General features: G+C 36.0%; 1 protein-coding gene across 1 annotated transcript in view; it reads right to left on the reverse strand.

Annotated features, from left to right (window-relative positions):
• DCC (DCC netrin 1 receptor) overlaps positions 1–19,280 on the reverse strand; it is a 995,337-nt gene that overhangs the window by 78,153 nt on the left and 897,904 nt on the right. Inside the window, 2 exon segments of the mRNA XM_072606654.1 lie at positions 2,761–2,987; positions 18,402–18,564. Coding sequence (XP_072462755.1) covers positions 2,761–2,987; positions 18,402–18,564 — 390 coding nt within the window.

A 19,280-nucleotide genomic window follows, 5' to 3' on the forward strand; every position in this document is an offset into this window, starting at 1 on the left:
GACAAGTTGATACAGCTTTTTCTCTTCCTCTCTACCTCTTTCTCTCTCTCAACATCTTTTGATCTTTTGCTCTCCTTAGAAATAAATTTAATTTTGGAAACTTCACATTTTGACAAATACTGAAGAGAAACTTTTAAATTTTTATAAAGAAAATGGAGGTTTGTTTTACCAATGTATAATGTGTATTTTTTAAATGATTAGTGCCTTTTCTTTCTCAGTCATTTCCTATTATATTACTCCCTTTCCATACCCACTTTATCATGAGTTCTTCCTGAAACAAAGAAAAACATTAAAGTAGATTTAATAGACACTCTATATGCCAATACGTGTTACTCAGTTTCCCACTTCTCTAGAAAGGGAGAGACGATGATATGCTTCCTCATTTCTTCCCTAGGATGAAAATATATCTTTATAATTAGAGGCCTGATTTTATTTTAATTGTTGTTTTCATGTATATTATTGTAGTCATTTCATATAATGTTTTGTAGTTATACTTATTTCATAGTATATCAGTTTGTATATCTTACAATATTTTTCTGAATTCCTCATATTCATTGCCTCTAACAGTGCAATAATATTCCATTCATAGTTCAAAATTTGTTTTCTCATTCCCAAAGAGATGGGCAACCATTATGTTTTTTAGTTCTTTGCTAGAGTGAATATTTCGCTGTATTTTGGCTTTACCTTTCCAACTTGAACTCTTTGAACTATGAATCAGCACTGGGATCAATACAGTTACTTTTCTCAATTGCAAACTATTTACCAGAATGATTGAACCAATTTACAGTTCAATCAACAATTTATAAGTGTGCCTGCTTTCCCTTGAGCCTCTTCAACACCGACTTTTCTGATTTTGGAGATCACCTTTTGCTACTTATCTATTAAAAGATGCCTCTTGGTCTTATATATTTGTCGTAATTCCCTATATATCTTGCATACCAGACATTTATCCAATGTCTTTGAGACTTTGTAAACCCAAATGGTGTCCTAGCACCATTTATTTTGTTCCTCAATATACTTTTCTGAACCTTAGTTTTCTTGGTTTTAAAATGAGACAGTAATTCTTGTTCTACCTACCTCTCAGGGTCATTGGAGGAATACCTGAGATGGTTGATACGAAAGTTTCTTTATAAAAAATTCAGGTTTTAAAGATCGCACAATCTGAGTCCCAGAAGAGATAAGTGACTTAAAAAGGTGGCATAACCATATGATCTTATTACTTGGGTTTAAATCCTGGCTTTGATATTTATTGTATGTGTAAAATTTGGCATCACTTAACCTTCTTGGTCTCAGCGTCTTCATCTATAAAATGAAGGGGTTGGACTTAATAACTGCTAAGCTTCTTTCTAGTTCTAAATCTATGATTCTATGATACTATGACTTGCCTAAGATCAGACAGCTGGGAAGTGGCAGAACAGGTTTTTGTTTCTGGGTGAAATGGTCTTTTAACTGATGGGAGATGGGTACTGAAGGATAAAGAAGTCAAGAGGAACCTTAGGTTATGAAAATGGGAGATAGATTGAATAGTGGTACCACTGAAAGAAAAAGTGAAATCAAAAGAACAGAGAATTTTGGAGCCTAAGATAAGCTAAGCATGATTAGGCATGTGTTGAATTTGAGATGCCAGTAGAACTTCCAAAGGGATATATATTATAGGCAGGGGGAGAATCTGGAGCTCAGATAAGGTTGCATTTATCATCTGGGGAACTCATGGTAGTGAATGTGATGATAGCAGCAAAGACTATGGAATGCTGGTTTATAACAATATTCACTGTAATCACATTTTCCTGCATTCTTTTAAGCATGAGGGCTTTGGGTATACTTATTACAATTAAAATATGCAAATGATTAAACTATTTGACATACATAATACAATAGCCTCCACTCATCCCTTCATCTTACTCTGAGCCAAACAGATGTGCTTTGCCTGATCTTTGGTAGGGTCAGGTGATCTTTTGAGTCAGGACCTATTATGTTTTTTGCTTTGTTAATCAAACATTAGCAACTGTGGGAGGCAAAGCACCATCAGAACAAACACCTATATCTAATTATGGGAGTTAGGGCATGTCTATACATAGACACACACAGAGACGCACAAACACACACACACACACACACACACACACAGAGACGCACAAACACACACACCCTAATGCTTGTTTCTTCAATGCTATTCATGTGGACACAGTCTATATATAAAATCTTACACCAAGAATGTTGATAATGATATTGTATGGGGGAGAAAGATCATCTCCAGAGTAATCAGGGCTCAAATTGCATAGTACTCAGCATTTTCAGACCTTTAATTTCCCTTGCATGCTTTGAAATGTGTGTACAAAAGTTTTGCAGCCAAATCTCAATTATCCCCATAACTGGAGACAGAAACAGCACAGACAATTCATTTTTTACAAAGAATCCCCCAAACTCCTTTGAGTCAACAGTTATACTGCCACCAGATATACTTTTACGGAAGGGGCTAAGAGTTATGATTTCTTGGTATCTATCTATCATGCCCAACACACTTGGGGAGAAGTTTGAAAGAATATTATAATTGTCGAAAGACAAGCAATAGGAAAGAGAAGGGTAAATCTGAACAACCAAACTATTAGGTTGAACAACGATCCACTTTGGAGACATAGAGAAATAAATGCAAATTATTTACAAAGTAATCTAAAGAGGATTGTTGTTAAATAGGTAATGAAAATCACTACAGGATGAGAACTAAAAATTTTCAGTGAACTCAATGGCATGGTCACTTACCTGAATGGGATGTACTCTTGCTTCCCAACTGTGTTTCTGATTGGCTGTGGCTGACTGGTGTGATATCCTGGCAACCCTGGATTGGTGAGTCCCTTCCTGCTGGGTCTGAGCCAGATGGTTTTTCAATATTCTTCATCTCCATTTCTTCATGATGAATCCAAAGATCAGGGGGCCGTAGGTCTTTTTGGCTTCCCTTCCTTTTTCCAGCACTGTGGGTGGCTCGTTTCCTGGGAAAGGAGTTACAAAGAGAAGATGAAACCCAGTATTCTGCTTCTCCCAGAAGAATTAATTCAAATCTTTCTGTTAGGTGCCATCTAAGAAACAAAAGGACTCCTTGGGGTTGGCTTTTGAGATCCAGGAATCAGCGAACTTGGATTGGCCATCTTTTCTCTTACCCCAAAGTAGAGAAACCATATTGTATAAGATGTCATTCTAAATCTCCAGAGGCTCATCTTTTATGCAAAGTACCTCTTCTCCAGTATCTCTTTCAGGCTCATCCATGAAGTGACAATAGGTTAGCAAGTCACATGCCAGTTCTAGGAGCTCCAGCAGAAAATAGTCACTGGCAAGTTCTCCTTAGAAGATAAATGGAGCAACTGCTTTGAAAGAATGATGGAAAGAAAAGGACAGGATTTGTGCCAAAGGCTATATCTCAAACAAGAAAGGATCTTCATGTGCCAGTTCCCCAACTGTATGTTCCATTTGGATACTTGCTTTCAGAAGGGGAAAATAAAACAGAACAAACAAAAAGCACCTACTATAGGGTTGTATGGAGAAAGTTTATATCGGGAATTGCTTATTTCAATTAAATTGGACTATGATCATTTACATTTTTAAAAACCTTCTTAAATATAAGCAGCATCTTTTAAAAATGGACACTATAAATCCTTATGTATGAAATCAAAGGAAATTAGCAAAAGTATGACTGTCCTTGATATCTACATCCAAAAGTTAAAGATATACTCTAAATTCATCAAGATTCTCTTTATATATATATATATATATATATATACATATATATGTATATATATGTATATATATATATACATCTTATAGATATATCACTCATAAAGCTATTTGTCCAAACTCTTCTAGAGCCTAAACATATTTGTAATTTTACCTCCTCTTAGGTACAGTTAGTTCCTAACATTCACCATGTAGTTTATAAACAACCACAAACTCAAAATTTTAAAGTGCTAAAAATTGTTTTAAATGTAATTGGTAAAAATAAAGTATCATTAGAAAAAAACTTATACTTTATTTGTCCTAAAATATCTTTCAAATTTAAAAATGTGTCTATTGAGTATTTCAGAATCTTATAAACTATTACATATTTTCCCTTTCTCTATTCATTCTGTTTTCACAAATTTTATTCTATCCCTACTTAATATCTGCTTTCTGCACCTCTTCCATTCTCCCCAAGCTAGAATCATATGACTTTACACATACCAATGAGACTGTGGGGTACCCTGGATAAAGGATCAGACTTGGAGTCAGAAAAACCCTGAGTTCAAATCCTGTTTCCTATGCCAGTTGTGTAACCAACTAGTACACGTCACAAACCTCTAAAAGCCTCTCTAAAAATGGTTCTGTGGCAGCTAGGTGGCACAGTGAACAGAGTGCCAGGCCTGGAGTCTGGAAGACTCATCTTCTGAGTTCAAATCGAGCCCTCAGACACTTACTAACTGTGTGACTCTGAGCAAGGCACTTAACCCTCTTTGCCTCAGTTTCCTCATCTGAAAATGATCTGGAGAAAGAAAAGGCAAATTACTCCAGTATCTCTGCCAAGAAAACCCCAAACTGAGTCATGAAGATGGACATAACTGAAAAACATCTGAACAACAAAATGATTCTGTAATAGGATCTGTTATACTCACTTCATAAGACTGTAATGAGAATCTGGTGTTATATTGTATATAAAGTTCTTCATAAACTTTAAGACTCAATTATTATTATAGATCACAAAAGTCATTTAATTGACTATCATTTTGTATAGTTCTTTACATATAGTATATGTTTAATAAATATTTGTCCAAGTAATTCATTGGTACATATCTAGCATCTTTATGTCTTCCATAAAGGCAAGCATGGTGGCAGCTGGAGCATTAGATAGTGTTAGTCCTGGAGTCAGGAATACTTGAATTCAAATTCAACCTCAGACACCATGTGATCCTGAGCTAGTCATTTAACTTTTGCTTGTCTCTGTTTCCTCAACTGTAAAATGGGAATAATTATGGCACCTACTTCATAGGGTTGTTGTGAGAATCAGATTTGGTAACATTTGTAAAAAGCACTTTTTGAAAAAGTACTATTTGCTAGGCAAATAGAAGGAATTACATAAATGTCTGTTGCCTTTCCTTTGCCTTCATTCCTTTCTCATGAGATTTAACAATAAATATTGGGCAAATTTACAAATATGGCTACACTCTACTTTTGTACAATGGAGTGATAATATTTTCTGTTTTGTCCTCAATAACTTTGCTGATGATTATCTGTAGCTTTTGATTTCTTGGCTCCAGGCCTATACCTTGCCAGTATCTTTTGGGATTTCCATCATGACTACTGTTTTTCCTAGAGCTTAGACATCTTTTCTTATCAAAATTAATGGTAAAGTTCATCTTCTCATCTTCTGTCTTCTCATACATGGAACCTTCTTAAAGTTCATTAATGTTAGCTTGATATTTCATTTTTTGGATTGTGTCACCTAAAATCCTAAAGATTTTACTGTTTTCTACCCCATCCAAGATAAATAAACTCTATAAGACCATACTAACTTTTTAAATTAGCACTTAACCTCAAAGTCAGTACTACTCCCTTCAGTCTGACTCCCAGCTACTCTTCCTGCCTTATGCCTTATTTTATGCTTCATAGTCCAATTGACTTTTCTTAAGTCAACAATCCATCTTCCAACTCCTGACATTCACATAAAACATTCACCATTCCTATAAAGAACTTTTCTTTGTTCTAGTCATTATGAAAAGTATTATTGAACTATGCCCCCAAAGTTAATAATTGTGCATACCCTTTAACCCACTTATAGTACTAATAGGCCTAAATCCCAAAGAGATCAAAGAAAGAGGAAAAGGATTCATACGCATGCAAATATTTGCAACATCTTTTTTATTGGCAGCCAATAACCTGATATTCATGTGTTTTCCATCAACTGGGGAATGGCTGAACTGATTATGGTATATTAATAAAATGGGATACTAGAGTTTAGTACAGTGTCTGACAAATAGTAGATGCCTAATAAGTGCTTGTTGACTGTTGTGTCAGAGGAAATAAGAAAATGGTTTCAGAGAGTCCTGGGAAGACTTGTATGAACTCATGCAAAATGAGCAAAACAAGAGAACAATTTATAAAATAAAAACGAAATTGTCAAGATGAAGAGTTTTCAAAGACTTCACAATTCTGACCAATACAATAATCCATCATGACTCCAAAGGACCAATGATGGAGCATACTACCCACCATCTGATAGTTAGGTGGTGGACTCAGGTCTGGGTACAGAAACATTTTAACAATGACCAATGTTGAATTTTATTGTTAGAGAATAAGCATAAGTTTTACTTATTATTTTGTGCTTCATTTCCTTTTTTTCTTTTCATTGGGGAGGGGAGGTGTTAGGGAGAGAACATAGCTGTTATTGAAAAAGTAAAAAAGAATTGAGTTATAATTTATTTTTGAAAATATAAGAATTCTTATCTTTTTTTGAAGCTCCTCTGTGGAACCTTTCCTGCTTCTCCCAAATGTTAGTATTCAAATCTTCCTCAATTATCTTTGTGCTATATCTATTTGCGAACATATTGTTTCCCTACTTAACTCAATCCGAATGCCGCCATAGGAAATTAGGGCCTGGCATACTACCTTACTAGAATAGGTCCTTAATTGTGTATTTAACTGTAGTGATAGCTCCTTATCAGAAATAATAATCACTATTTTATGCAGACAATTTGTCGAAAATTATTAGCATTTTTATTTGAATTTTCAGAAATAGATTTTATTTTCTGATTGCAATGTTATAATCTTGCTAACTCAAATAATTTGGTAGCTACCTATACAAATCAGGAAAATGGAATTAGACAATACTTTCAAAAAATACATTTTTTTTTTTTTACTTTCAAGTGTATTTTGCTGTTCTGTCTCACTCTTTACGATCCCATTTGGGGTTTTCTGGGCAAAGATTGGAGGGGTTTGTCATTTCCTTCTCCAGCTCATTTTATTACAGAGGAGGAAACTGAGACAAGCACAGTTAAGTGACCTGCCCCAAGGTCATACAGCTAGAAAGTGTCTTAGGCTGCATTTGAATTCATAAAAATGGGTCTTCCTGGCACTCTATACGCTGTGCCACCTAGCACCGTTTCAAAAGCATATAACATAGAAAATACAAATTTACGAAGTTTTTCCTTAGTCAAATTCATTTGAAATTTGGAATCTGTCTAGTCTTAGAATTATAGATTGTTAGGGTTAAAGGGACCTTAGAGATCATCTAATTTAACCAACTTTATATTTTTATAAATGAGGAAACTGAGGCCAGGGGAAGTTAAAAACTTAGCCAAAGATACATATCTACTTTTTTTCTTAAATGTATAACTTTGGGATAATCACTCCACCTCTGTATCTCTCAGCTTCCCCATCTCTAAAATGAGAATGTCAAAACTAACATGATGCAGATCTAAGGTCTTTTCTAGCTCTGACATTCTAATCCTACAATTCTAAGTGTAGAATGCATCATGAAGTTCATAACCTAAATGTGCAGAGACTAATAAGAGCAATTGGGAAATATTTCCATTCCTCTCAATCCCCATTTACCTCAAGATCCATGAGCAAAGTAAAATTTCAAACCTACTAGCATTTTTAAATAAACCTCCAAGAGTTGTTATGAGGAGAGTCTAAGGATATATTTTCCAATTGTTCCTATTCATACACAGAGTTCATGCTTCTACAGGCTTTTATAGGGACCACAGGCATGCTATTTCAGAATTGAATTGATTTTTGTTTTCACTTGAATTATTCAGATTGTTGCAAAAGATTTTGTTGATTGAAAAAAATTCAATCAAGTCACCACAAAACAACTAACCATTCTTCAATACCTTATAAAAACACTACTTCCTATTCTGTTAATAAATCCAAGAAAAGAGGCTTAAGTCGGGGATGTGCAGTTAAGAGCAGACCAGATACAGATGAGGTTTGGAATTAAAAGGCATAAAAGTCAGCGTACGTGTGGCGGGTGGTAGGGGTGGGATTGCAGATACTTTGTGTATATTTAAGGCTACGGAAATATTTTCTTTTTTTAGAGGCTTTCTTTAGCTGCAGCTTACTTGGTGCAGAGGCTGGAGTGATGCCCCTGGAATCAAGAGGATCTGAGATCAAATCTAGCCTCAGATACTCACTAGCTGTCTAACCCTGGACAAGCCACTTTACCCTCTTTGCTTCAGTTTCCTCATCTGTAAAATGAGTTGGAGAAGGAAATGACAAACCATTCCAATATGTTTTCCAAGAAAACTCCAAATGGGGTCCATAGAGAGTTGGGTATGACAATGGCAACTAAGATAATGATTGCTACCCCTGCTTATTTTTTTTTTTTACTTCAGCTGAAGTGCAATAGATTCTACTGTAGCTTTTTGCCTTTATTATCTGTGTGTCTCTCTACATCAAATGTGTTTCTTGTAAACAACATATAGTTGGATTCTGATTTTTAATCCATTCTTCTATCCACTTCTGTTTTATGGGTGAGTTTATCCCATTTAAATTCATAGTTATAAAACATGTTGATTGTGCATTTCTCTCCATCCCATTTTTCTGTTTATCCTTCTCACTCTTTTTTTTTTACCTAGTCCCTCCTCAAAAGTCTGTTTTGTTCTAATCACTACATCCCTTAATTCACCTTCCCTTCTATCAGCCCCCTCTCTTTCTCTTATCCCCTTGCTAATGGCAAGTAAAATAGCATCTTTTGCTGTTTTTTGTTTTAGTATAATCAAGAAGTATAATGCCTCTATTTGAATATGACTGAGAAGAATCTTTCCCACCCATTGTCAGCATGGGAAGATTTGTAAGAGGGTCTAAGTCTTTCCTTAATGAGGCACTGATTCTCAAGGGATGTGATGCCCTCTGGCTCTAAAAAGTGTATAAAAACTCTGTGGTGCAGCTTTATTTGGGGGCTTACTGACTAGAAGCATTTGTTTGGCCAGAAGAGGACTATGGGAAGCCACTAAGGAGCCTCCTGGCTTTGAAAACCCAGTTGTTCCCTCTCTGGTAATGATGTATATATGTTAATGGTCAGATATTTTAGAAACATATCTGTTGACTTTCAATTTCTCTGTATTTTCTTTGAAGTCTGGGATGCTGACTCCTCTGAGCTAGGTGAATGATATATGTGCTTGGCTAAAGGAATGATACATGTGCTTGATTAAAGTGATTGTTAGCCCCTCAAAAGTTGCCTTTCCTTTTATGAATGCAGATCTAAGAACCTGTGATAGCAGGTCCCCCTGTGTATGTTGGGGTGCTTACTGATACACCCTTCCTCTACTACTTCTTGTAAGGTGAGATAGATTTCTATACCCAGCTGAGTATGCATGTTACTCCCTCTGAGACAATTCCAATGAGAGTATGGTTCAAGCAATGCCACTCATCCTACCATCATTTCCATTGTAAAAGCTCTTTGTTTTGTGACTCTTTTATGTGAGATAATTTCCCCTTCTTCCTCTTTCTTTCCTCTTCTCCCAGCACATCTATCTTTCTTAATTTTATTTTTTTTGAAATCATCCCATCACAGTCAACTCATACCCTTGCCCTCTATTTGTGTTTTCCTTCTAACTGCTCTAATATAGATAAAGCTCTTAGGTGTTACAATTATAGTCTTCCCATATAGGAATATAAACACATTATCTTTATTAATTTCTTTATGATGTCTCTTTCAGGTTTACTTCTTTATGTTTCTCTTGAGTGGTATTTGAATTATTTGGCTCAGTCTTTTCATTAAGAATGCTTAAAAGTCCTGTATTTCATCAAATATCCTTATTTCCCCCTGAAAGAGTACGGTGAGTTTCACTGTTTTTCCAATTCCAGAAACTTTGTCTTTCAGAATGTGTGTGTTCGTGCTTCGTTGCCAAAGAAGACCATGCCATCAGAGAAATGATGACATGAATTGCCCTTGACTTTGTTTTGAGTGAAGGAGGGCTGTGCAAGTCACCAGCCTCACTTCTCCTCCAGAGCTGTCTGAATCCAGTGACCAGATATTCATCAGGATGACTGGAGATGACCCAGGATGAGGCAATTGGAGTTAAGTGACTTGCCCAAGGTCACACAGCTAGTGAGTGTCAAGTGTCTGAGGTGAGACTGAGGTGCACTGGTGCTCCATCCACTATACCACCTAGCTGCCCTGCCTTTCAGAATATCATATTCTAAGCCCTCTACTCCTTTAATCTGGAAGCTGCTAAAACTTGTACAATCCTGACTGTGGCTCCATGATATTTAGATAGTTTTTTTCTGGCTGCTTGCAGTAGTTTTTCCTTGACCTGGGAGCTCTAGAATTTGCCTATAATATTCCTGGGAGTTTTTATTTTGAGATCTCTTCCAGGAGGTGATCAGTAGACTCTTTCAATTTCTATTTTACCTTCTGGTCAAGAATATCAGAAAAGTTTCCTTGGTAATTTCTTGAGAAATGATGTTGAGGCTTTCAGGTAGTCCAATCATTCTTAAATTATTTCCCCTCAATCTATTTTCCACATTAGTTCATTTTCCAATAAGATATTTCACATTTTCTTTTATTTTTCATTCTTTTTTATTTTACTTTATTGCATCTTCATGTCTCATGGAATCATTGGCTTCAACTTCCCCCATTCTAATTTTTAAGGAATTATTTTCTTCAGTTAGCTTTTGTACCTCTTTTTCCACTCGACCAATTATGCTTTTTAACGTATTTTTCTCCTGAGTGGATTTTTTGTGCTTATACTGATTGGCCAGTTCTGTTTTTTAAGGTGTTATTTTCTTCAGTATTTTTTTGTGTCTTTTGCCAAGCTGTCGATGTGCTTTTCATAGTTTTCTTGCTCCACTCTCATTTCTTTTCCCAAGTTTTCCTCTATTTCTCTTATTTGATTTTTAAAATTCCTTTTGAGTACTTCTAGGAATTTTTGTTGGGCTTCTGTCCAATTAACTGTTTTCTTTGCAGCTTTGTTTATAATTGCTTTGACGTCATTGTCTTCTTCTGGGTTCCCGTCTTAGTCTTCCTTGTCACCATAGCAACTTGTTATGGTCAGGTTCTTTTTCTTCTTGTTTGTTTACTTTTCCAGCCTGTTCCTTGACTTTTTACCTTATGTTAAAGTTGGGCTCTGCTCCTGGGGTGTAGGGGGCATTATCCAAAATTTAGGCCTTTCATGCTGCTGTTTTTTTTCAGAGGTATCCCTGTGTGGTCTGTAGGTTTTTGGTACTTCCAAAGTGGTATGACCTAAGGAGAGTGTGGTCACTGCTCTCCTGGTTTCTTCCATGATCTTTACCCAACAAGGGACTTTATGGCCTTGTAGTCACCAGTGCTAGGTCTCTTATTGGCCCTGGGACTGTGACCAGGTCCTCTGCTCTCCTACAGCCACAATTTCTAGTATTCCTCTTTATTTTGCAATTGAGATCAGGGAACCTACTCCTTATAAGCAACTGTAAGCATTCCTTTCTGCCCTAGAACCTCAATTAGAGCCCCTGGTCCCCTAGAACTACAAGTGCTATACTCCTTTTGGCCCTTGGACTGGAGCCTGGAACTGTGTATGGGCAATGCAACACTGTGCTGACTCCAGGGTTAGCAAATGGTTCTCTGCAATCTCCTTCTGACTGTTTATCTGAACCCTTTATTATCAGTAAACTAAGAGCTACAGAAGGTGCTGTGACCAACAGTATAACTGTTAATACAACATTCTGTGCTGTACTTCTGGTCCAACCATCATCCTGGTGAGACAGAACTTTCCTGCCAATCTGCTCATTGTTTTACCTTGACCTTTTGTTGGTTCTGCTGCTTCAGAATTTAATTTGAGGCATTATTTTAGAGTTATTTGGAGGGGAATTTGGGAGAGTTTGGCTGAGTGCTTCTCTGCTATCTTAGCTCCACTTCTCCAAACATTTTTTTAAAGAATCAATAATTTCATTAAATACAATGACAACAATACAATAAAACAAAATTTGTGGGATGCTGCCAAAATGATGCTTAGAGGAAATGTTACATCTCTAAACATTTATGTCACTAAAACAGAAAAAGAAAGTAAATCAATGGATTGAGTGTAGAATTTAAAAATAAAATAGAAAAGCAACCAATTAAAAATCCCCAATTAAATACTGAAATAGAAATCTTGACAATCAAAGGAGAGAATAATAAAATTAAACAAAAAATTGTCAACTGATAAATAAAACTAGGAGATGGCTTTATAAAAAGAACAAACAATAAAATAAATAAATCATCAGTTAATTTGATTTTAAAAGGAAAACCAAATTACCAGCATTAACAATGAAAGGGTGATTGCACAGCCAATAAATGTGAAATTATTAGCTATTTTTCCCAATTAAATGCCAATAAAACTGTCAGTTTAAAAGAAATGTATGAATATTTACAAAGAACATGAATTTCCCAAATTAACAGAGGTGGAAATTGAATATTTAGTCCTATTTTAGAAAAAAAGAAATTGAATATGCCATAAAGAGTATCACCTAAATTTTCAGCAGGTGAAAACTTGCTCCATCTACCCCTCCACAACCTATGATATTGAAATTTTTTCAGATTAGTCTGAAATGGAGAAGTCTGGAAAGGAAGCAACTCCCATATTCTATGTGAATTAACACACCATACCTTTAACCAGTACTTGGTTATTTAGAGGGAAATAAAAGAATTTTTTAAACCACCCAGTAGCTTCTGAGGTCAGAGTTATCCTTATCATCATCCTCGTCATCATCATCATCAGTCTCTTTTGCCAGTGTTTAGCATGGTACCTTGACCACAGGGGGTATATAGAAATCTTTATTGAATTGATGTTTACTGATATCTGAGAAGAGAGTTCAGGTAATTCCAGATCAAACATATAGGCACTCATTTAAAAAGGGTAGGGGCTGTCAACCAGACTTTGTGTCCTTCCACATTCATATATATCTTTCCTACTTGGAACTCAGAAATTGACATAATATCTGCTATCCCTCTCTTGTAAGGTTGTTGTGAACCTCTAATAGGATGTAGTAATAAAAGTTCTTTGTAAACTTTCAAACCCTATGTCAACTTACCTCATGCTTCCTTTCCACACAGACTGAGTTCTTTTCCCCTACCTACTCTTCCCAAACACACAATTTGTTTCCTTAGGTGAGCTGTGCCCCTTTCTCTCAAGAGCTTTGACATCACATTAAGGTTGATGCTTGATTTGCCCTTCCTGCAAGGGATACTTTACTGGGGACTCCAAGAATCATAGTGCCTCCGTTAGGTAAATGTCTTAAGCCAGCAACAGCACCCCTTATCAATACCACTTTAAGTTATAAATGTTTTCTTTACAACAACCTCTTAAGTCAGGTTATATAAGGTTTAGTACCCACATTTTACAGTTTAATGAACTGAGACTTAGAGAGGTCAAATGCTCATTTTTAAACAGCTTTTTAGTTTTTGAACTAACCCTGTAACTTCTGATGACAAATTCAGTGTTTTTCCCACTCAACCACACTGCCTCGCTGACTCATTAATGAGCAAAAGTGCTGCTATTTGGGAATGGTGATTTAACATTTGTTATCCTTGGGAAATCTATTAGAGCATGTTGGCAAAGTCCCTTGTCTAAAACCTGAAGTTTCTACATTATCTTTTCTGAGAGCTTGCACCAGTGACTTGTACTAAAATATCTCAAGAAAAGTCTATGTGACACTTTTTTATTCTAATCTAGTCATTAACATTTATTCATACATGGTGCTACAACAGCCAAATAACATTTTACAAAGTTCTCATAGATTAACATCTCTCTTTTGGCCTGGAAAAAAAGCCTTTCCTAAAATAATAAAACAGGAGAAAAAGAATATCAAACCTAACTTCTAAGAGGGAAAGTCTTGTCCTTTAGAACAATTACAGGGGATGTAGGGTTCTCTAGGAAGGAAGGAGGGGACTTAGGGTCAACTTGAATTCATATCCTCACTCTTCAGATCAAACTATTCTGGGTGAAAACTTTTCCTTGATTCCTTGAGAGCATAAAACCTTTCAACTTTGGTCTGATCAAAGTTTCTAGGTGTCCCATTATATAAAGGACACATCAAAAATTTCTCCAGACGTCCTTGTTTCATACATGATCCTCTTGGGGGTACAGGAAAATTGCTTCTGAGTCTCTATAACAATTAGTGGCCAGAATTTCCACTGATGGATCTCTCCCATTGTAAGGGCAATCCAAATGTTGTTTGGACTCCCTCACCAAGACAAGCAGACTAACTTAAAAATACAATTGTAAAAACCTCGAAGTGGTATGCAGTTCCCCAAAATGATTAAGTGTTTAGGGTTGATTGCTCAGAGTTTCTAGACCTGTTTTCCTATGAACCTGCTGTCAATAAAGATCTAAACATTCTGTCTGGAATTATGTTGCAAATAATGCAAACGTCTTAAGGCTGTTTAAAAGAAAAAAAGAAAAAAATAATTTTATGAATTGTAAGTGCATTCCATGAAAATTTAGGCACTTATATGTCAGAGATATACAACTTATAGAGCTCTTACCTTTAATACTCATAATAGCAACATCCATACAATTGATATTATTAAATAAAAGTTCAAAGACAAGTTATGACAAAGATACCGGTCTGACATTTAAGGAAATATACCTGAAAAATTGACTACTTTACAATTTCAGTCTAAAATAAGAGAGAAAAAAATCTTGAATTCTTGGGTATTCAATAACAAAAGTCCTGGATGGAGAATCTTCTCAACGAATCCTCACATATGCTAAGGTCCCAATATGTATCTAAGATATGGCTCCCACTTATCAGGAGAAGAGATTGATTGAATCTTTATTAGGTAACAGAACTTATAAGGAACTGGGTGATTGATTGGCTCAATCTACCTACCCTTACATCTGCATACTTATTATTTGGTATTGGAAAAAGGCAACCATGCATTATAGTTTGTAATTCATTGCAAAATTCTTTCTCGCCTTTAATACTTTCTAGAAGTGAAATCTTCAGCCCTTTGTCATTCTCATTGATAACTCTTGTGACTGACTGTTATGGCAAAGTGCCTATTTGCTATGCTTTGTTGTTTTGTTTGTAGCTTAGTCACTAGAGTCTTCGAATTAAGCTTTATTTATTTATATTGGCTTCTGACCTTCTCTGAAGATGAAATTAGATGGCTTAGTTGCCTTTGATTTACAGTTAGTTGTTCTTGCCAAGGCTGAAATGCAAATAGAGGTTCTCTACAAATGTTGTTTCTGACAGAGACTGGAGAAGAATTTAATTACCATCTGGAAACTACATAAGGTATGTGTCATATCAAGAAGTCAAGAATAGACACATCTGAGGGAAAGGGCCCAAGCTAGCATAGTATCTACTTTTTACCTTGCCAAAAATTAATAATGCAGTGGCCCTATTCTTATTTCCACACTGTTTCCTTTTCCTTGCCAACCACCTGCCTCGTTAATCTTGTTGATAGCTCACTTATGTCCACGCCTTTCTTGGATGATGGATGAAAAACAAAGCTTGACTAATGCACATTTTCAGCTTTATTAACACTATTGTCATCTATTTATCTTCCACTCAGGCAAATTGGACCACATTCTCTAACTATGTCTTAAGCTTTCCTTTCTCTATACCTTTCACCCTATTATTTGAAATTGAGTATGCCTCTATCTCTACCATCTCTAACCAGAAACACTGCCCATCCAATTCTTCCTCCACTCTACAGCCTCCCTTAACATCTCTAGCTGGAACCAGCTTCCTTTTCCTGAACTCTAATCTCACTGTTTCTTCCTCCTCTTTGGAAGTTATCTCACTATAAATTTAAAAATACTTATCATAAAATTTTAAAATTGCAAAGGATGATGGTCATCTATTCTAATCTATACCACTATAATATAGATACTCTACTCTACTCTACTCTACTCTACTATACCAAAGAGGTGGTTGGTTCATCTCCTTCTTGAAGAACTCCACTGATGTTGAGTACATCTCTTCAGGCATTCTAATCTACCTTTGGATAGTTCTAACTCTTAGACCTTTTTTCTAAAATAAAGCTTAAATTTTCTTCTTTCTAGCTCCAACCCACTATCTCTGATCTCCAAATAACTTGAACAGGTGCTTTTGTTTTCAGTGTATTTCAATGAATTGACATACATAATGCTAGATATTTTGTTAATTCTGGGGTCATTTTAAACTTATTTATACCTTAATGATATCTCCCCTACCTGATTTTAAGATTTATTGGAGGAGGGCCTATTTCTCACTTGGACTTTTATTCCCTGTATCCCTTAGTTCAGTACCTTACTTACTTGGACTTTTATTCCCTGTATCCCTTAGTTCAGTACCTTACTCAGAGTAAGTACTGTCTATTGAAGAAAATTGAAATAACATGGGATATAATCACAAGATGAATAATTGGTGAAATGGTTGTTGTTCAGTCATTTTCAGTCATGTTCAACTCTTCATGACCCCATTTGGAGTTTTCTTGACATAGATACTGGAGTAGTTTGCCATTTCCTTCTCTAGCTCATTTCACAGATCAGGAGACGGAGGCAAAGAGGGTTAAGTGACTTGCCAAGGGACACAGAGCTAGTAAGTGTCTGAGGTCAGATTTGAACTCAGGAAGAAGAATCTTTCCTACTCTAAGCCTGGCACTCTATCCACTGTTCCACTTAATTGCTACCAAATTAGAAACTGCCAAGTTTCTTAAGAAACAGCACAAAGGACAAGTCAATGTTGCATTTAATTGAACTGACCCAAAGTGATGATGCATTCCAAATATGGACTCAAAATCTTCTATTTACATCAAATAAAAAGACCTTTTTAAAGTCATCTGCAAATATGTAGCACAGCATCTAAGATGAGAATATCATAATGTGAGAAGTGGACATTTATTTTTAATTAACATATAAATCATTAATTCTATCAAGCAACTTCATTGTTACCACATATTATGGGGCAGGAAAAAGGACTGAATGAAGGAGAGTAACAAATAATTTCATGAATCAGTTTTCCTGGCAAAGGTGTCAAGTCATCATAGAGTAGAAGTCACTCTGTGTTCTTTTCTTGAAGATAAGTATATTTTATTTGGTTCATTCACTGTTCATAAGATGGAAATCTATCCAGAGGCATGGATGCAATAATTTTTAGCTTTTTGTTTGTGCTTTCCCCAGTTCCGATGTATTACCCAAATTTCGTCTGAAGACAATCAGCCAGGAGTGAATCCCTTCAATTTTGAAAAAAACAACAACAATAACAAAAAAACTGGACTTCTTAACAAAATAATTTAAAGTAGTGTTATCCTTGAGAGAGGAAGTGCTGCATGGTGTATTGTAAACTTGTTTTAGAGTCAGGACATTCTAAGTGTAATTCCTGTTTCCAACACATACTATCTGTTCCACCTTGATCAAAATAATTACCTTCTCAGTGTACTGGTCAACTTTCTAAGATAGCACATTATAGTGGAAAGAATACTGGCTCTGGAGTTACTAGACCTGGATTCAAATCCTACTTCTCATGCGAACTGCCTCTGTGATTTTGGGCAAACCTTCCTCTGCTTCTATGTCCTCACAGTAAAGAGAGGAAGTAGCACTAGAAAACTTCTGCAGTCCTATCCAGCTCTCCATATAAGATCTACCAGTAGTGGGACAATTGCTAAATCTGCTTTAGCAAAGGAAATTCTTTTGCTAGGGATTTCCTACACCAACAAAATCATAGCTCTGGACAAAACATTATACCTAAAAAGACTTGCTAGTATAGTTGGGGGCCACTTTGGACTATACAACAGGGTACAAAAAAACTGAGGAAGGACCAGTTCAGGTCGATGACCCTACATGCCCACAAAGCCTTTCTCATCTGCTAGGAAACCATCTCAAAGAGAGCAAAACTTCTAGAAATGTAGTCTCTCTGTAAGAAAATTCTAATGTTATGCATTCATAACGTTGTTTAATTCTATTGGAGATTCTTTGTTTAGAATGAAGAATGAAAGATGATCCTCATGGTCAGGTACCCAGGGTGAGATCAGTGTGTGATAGGTAGTATACTAAGTAGCTTAGGTGCCACAGGGGATAGAGAACACCACTTGCATTCAGGGAGACCTGATTTCAAATCCTGCCTGAAGCTTTTACTAGCTATTCAACTCAAAATCCCATTCACAAATAAATTTGTAAATTCATAAAACAAAAAAAAAAAAAGATCTCTCTCAGAGAATTTCTTGTGAAGATTAAATGATATAATATGTGGAAAATATTTTGCAAAAGCTAAGCTGATCTACAAATGCCAGTTGGTATGATGGTGACAATGATGATGACAACAATGATGAGGATGAGGATGAGGATGATGAAGAGGATGATGAAGATGAAGAGGATGATGAATATGATGAATTTGTTTTGCAAGTATGTTGTTAAAAAACAGAACATGATTAGATAGGAGAAAGGCCAGTCCATTGGGTTCCCTCCCCATCTTATTTTGCAGCTTTCACCTACTTTCTTTGCTGGGCTGAAGAGCGTCTGGTGCATATCACAGCTACAATCACCACCACCAGTACCGTGATGACCCCAACAGTGACGACGATGATGACAAGCAAGTTGCTGTTCTTCTGAGGAGTGACACTGCCATGTGGGGGGTGCATCTGTCCTATCGGTGGCTCTGGAAGAAGACAGAAATACAAGGTTTGGTAGGTATGGCAGCCAAATTCTACCATACTCAGTCAGGTAGCTTGTGTGACTAAAACTTCTACAATGGGGTGAGAAAAAATAATCTTCGAGAGAAGAGGACCAAAGTGTGCTATTAAGTGTAAGAGAGGGGAAATGACTACTACTTTGTGTCACACAGATTATTCTGTGATATAAATCAGAGGTCTTATGAAGACTATCCTACTTGTTTGATGCTTCCAAAGATAAACTATGTGACACCATATACTCACAATTTACTTCCTCCCCCTCAAGAAATTATCTATAAGGCACAAATAATTTATAATCTGCCAAGGGTGTATGAATTCTACTTAAAAAGCAGTCATTGGGTTCAGAATAGTATCATAAAGTACAAGATATTGATGTCCCTTAATGTTGCATTATTATAACATTGTAGAAAATATTTAAGGAATAATGAATGAAGAGTAGGACCTTTCAAGTGGATTAATGTTCAGCTAGGAAAGGCTGATGGTCCTCGGTGAAGTTGCTTTTAACTCCAGTCAGTGATTAATTTCCTAGGTATATTCTACATTAGTTCATTTTTGCCAGGTATATAGCTTCTCATTTATTTTGGAAGGCATTTCTAACCAGCCAATTCTCAAAACATTAACTGACAAGATTGCTTAAATTAGTTCAAAGCCTTCCACCTTGATTAAAATCACTATACTTAAA

The sequence above is a fragment of the Notamacropus eugenii genome, chromosome 4 (genome assembly GCF_028372415.1).
Source record: "Notamacropus eugenii isolate mMacEug1 chromosome 4, mMacEug1.pri_v2, whole genome shotgun sequence".
Taxonomy (NCBI): Eukaryota; Metazoa; Chordata; class Mammalia; order Diprotodontia; family Macropodidae; genus Notamacropus; species Notamacropus eugenii.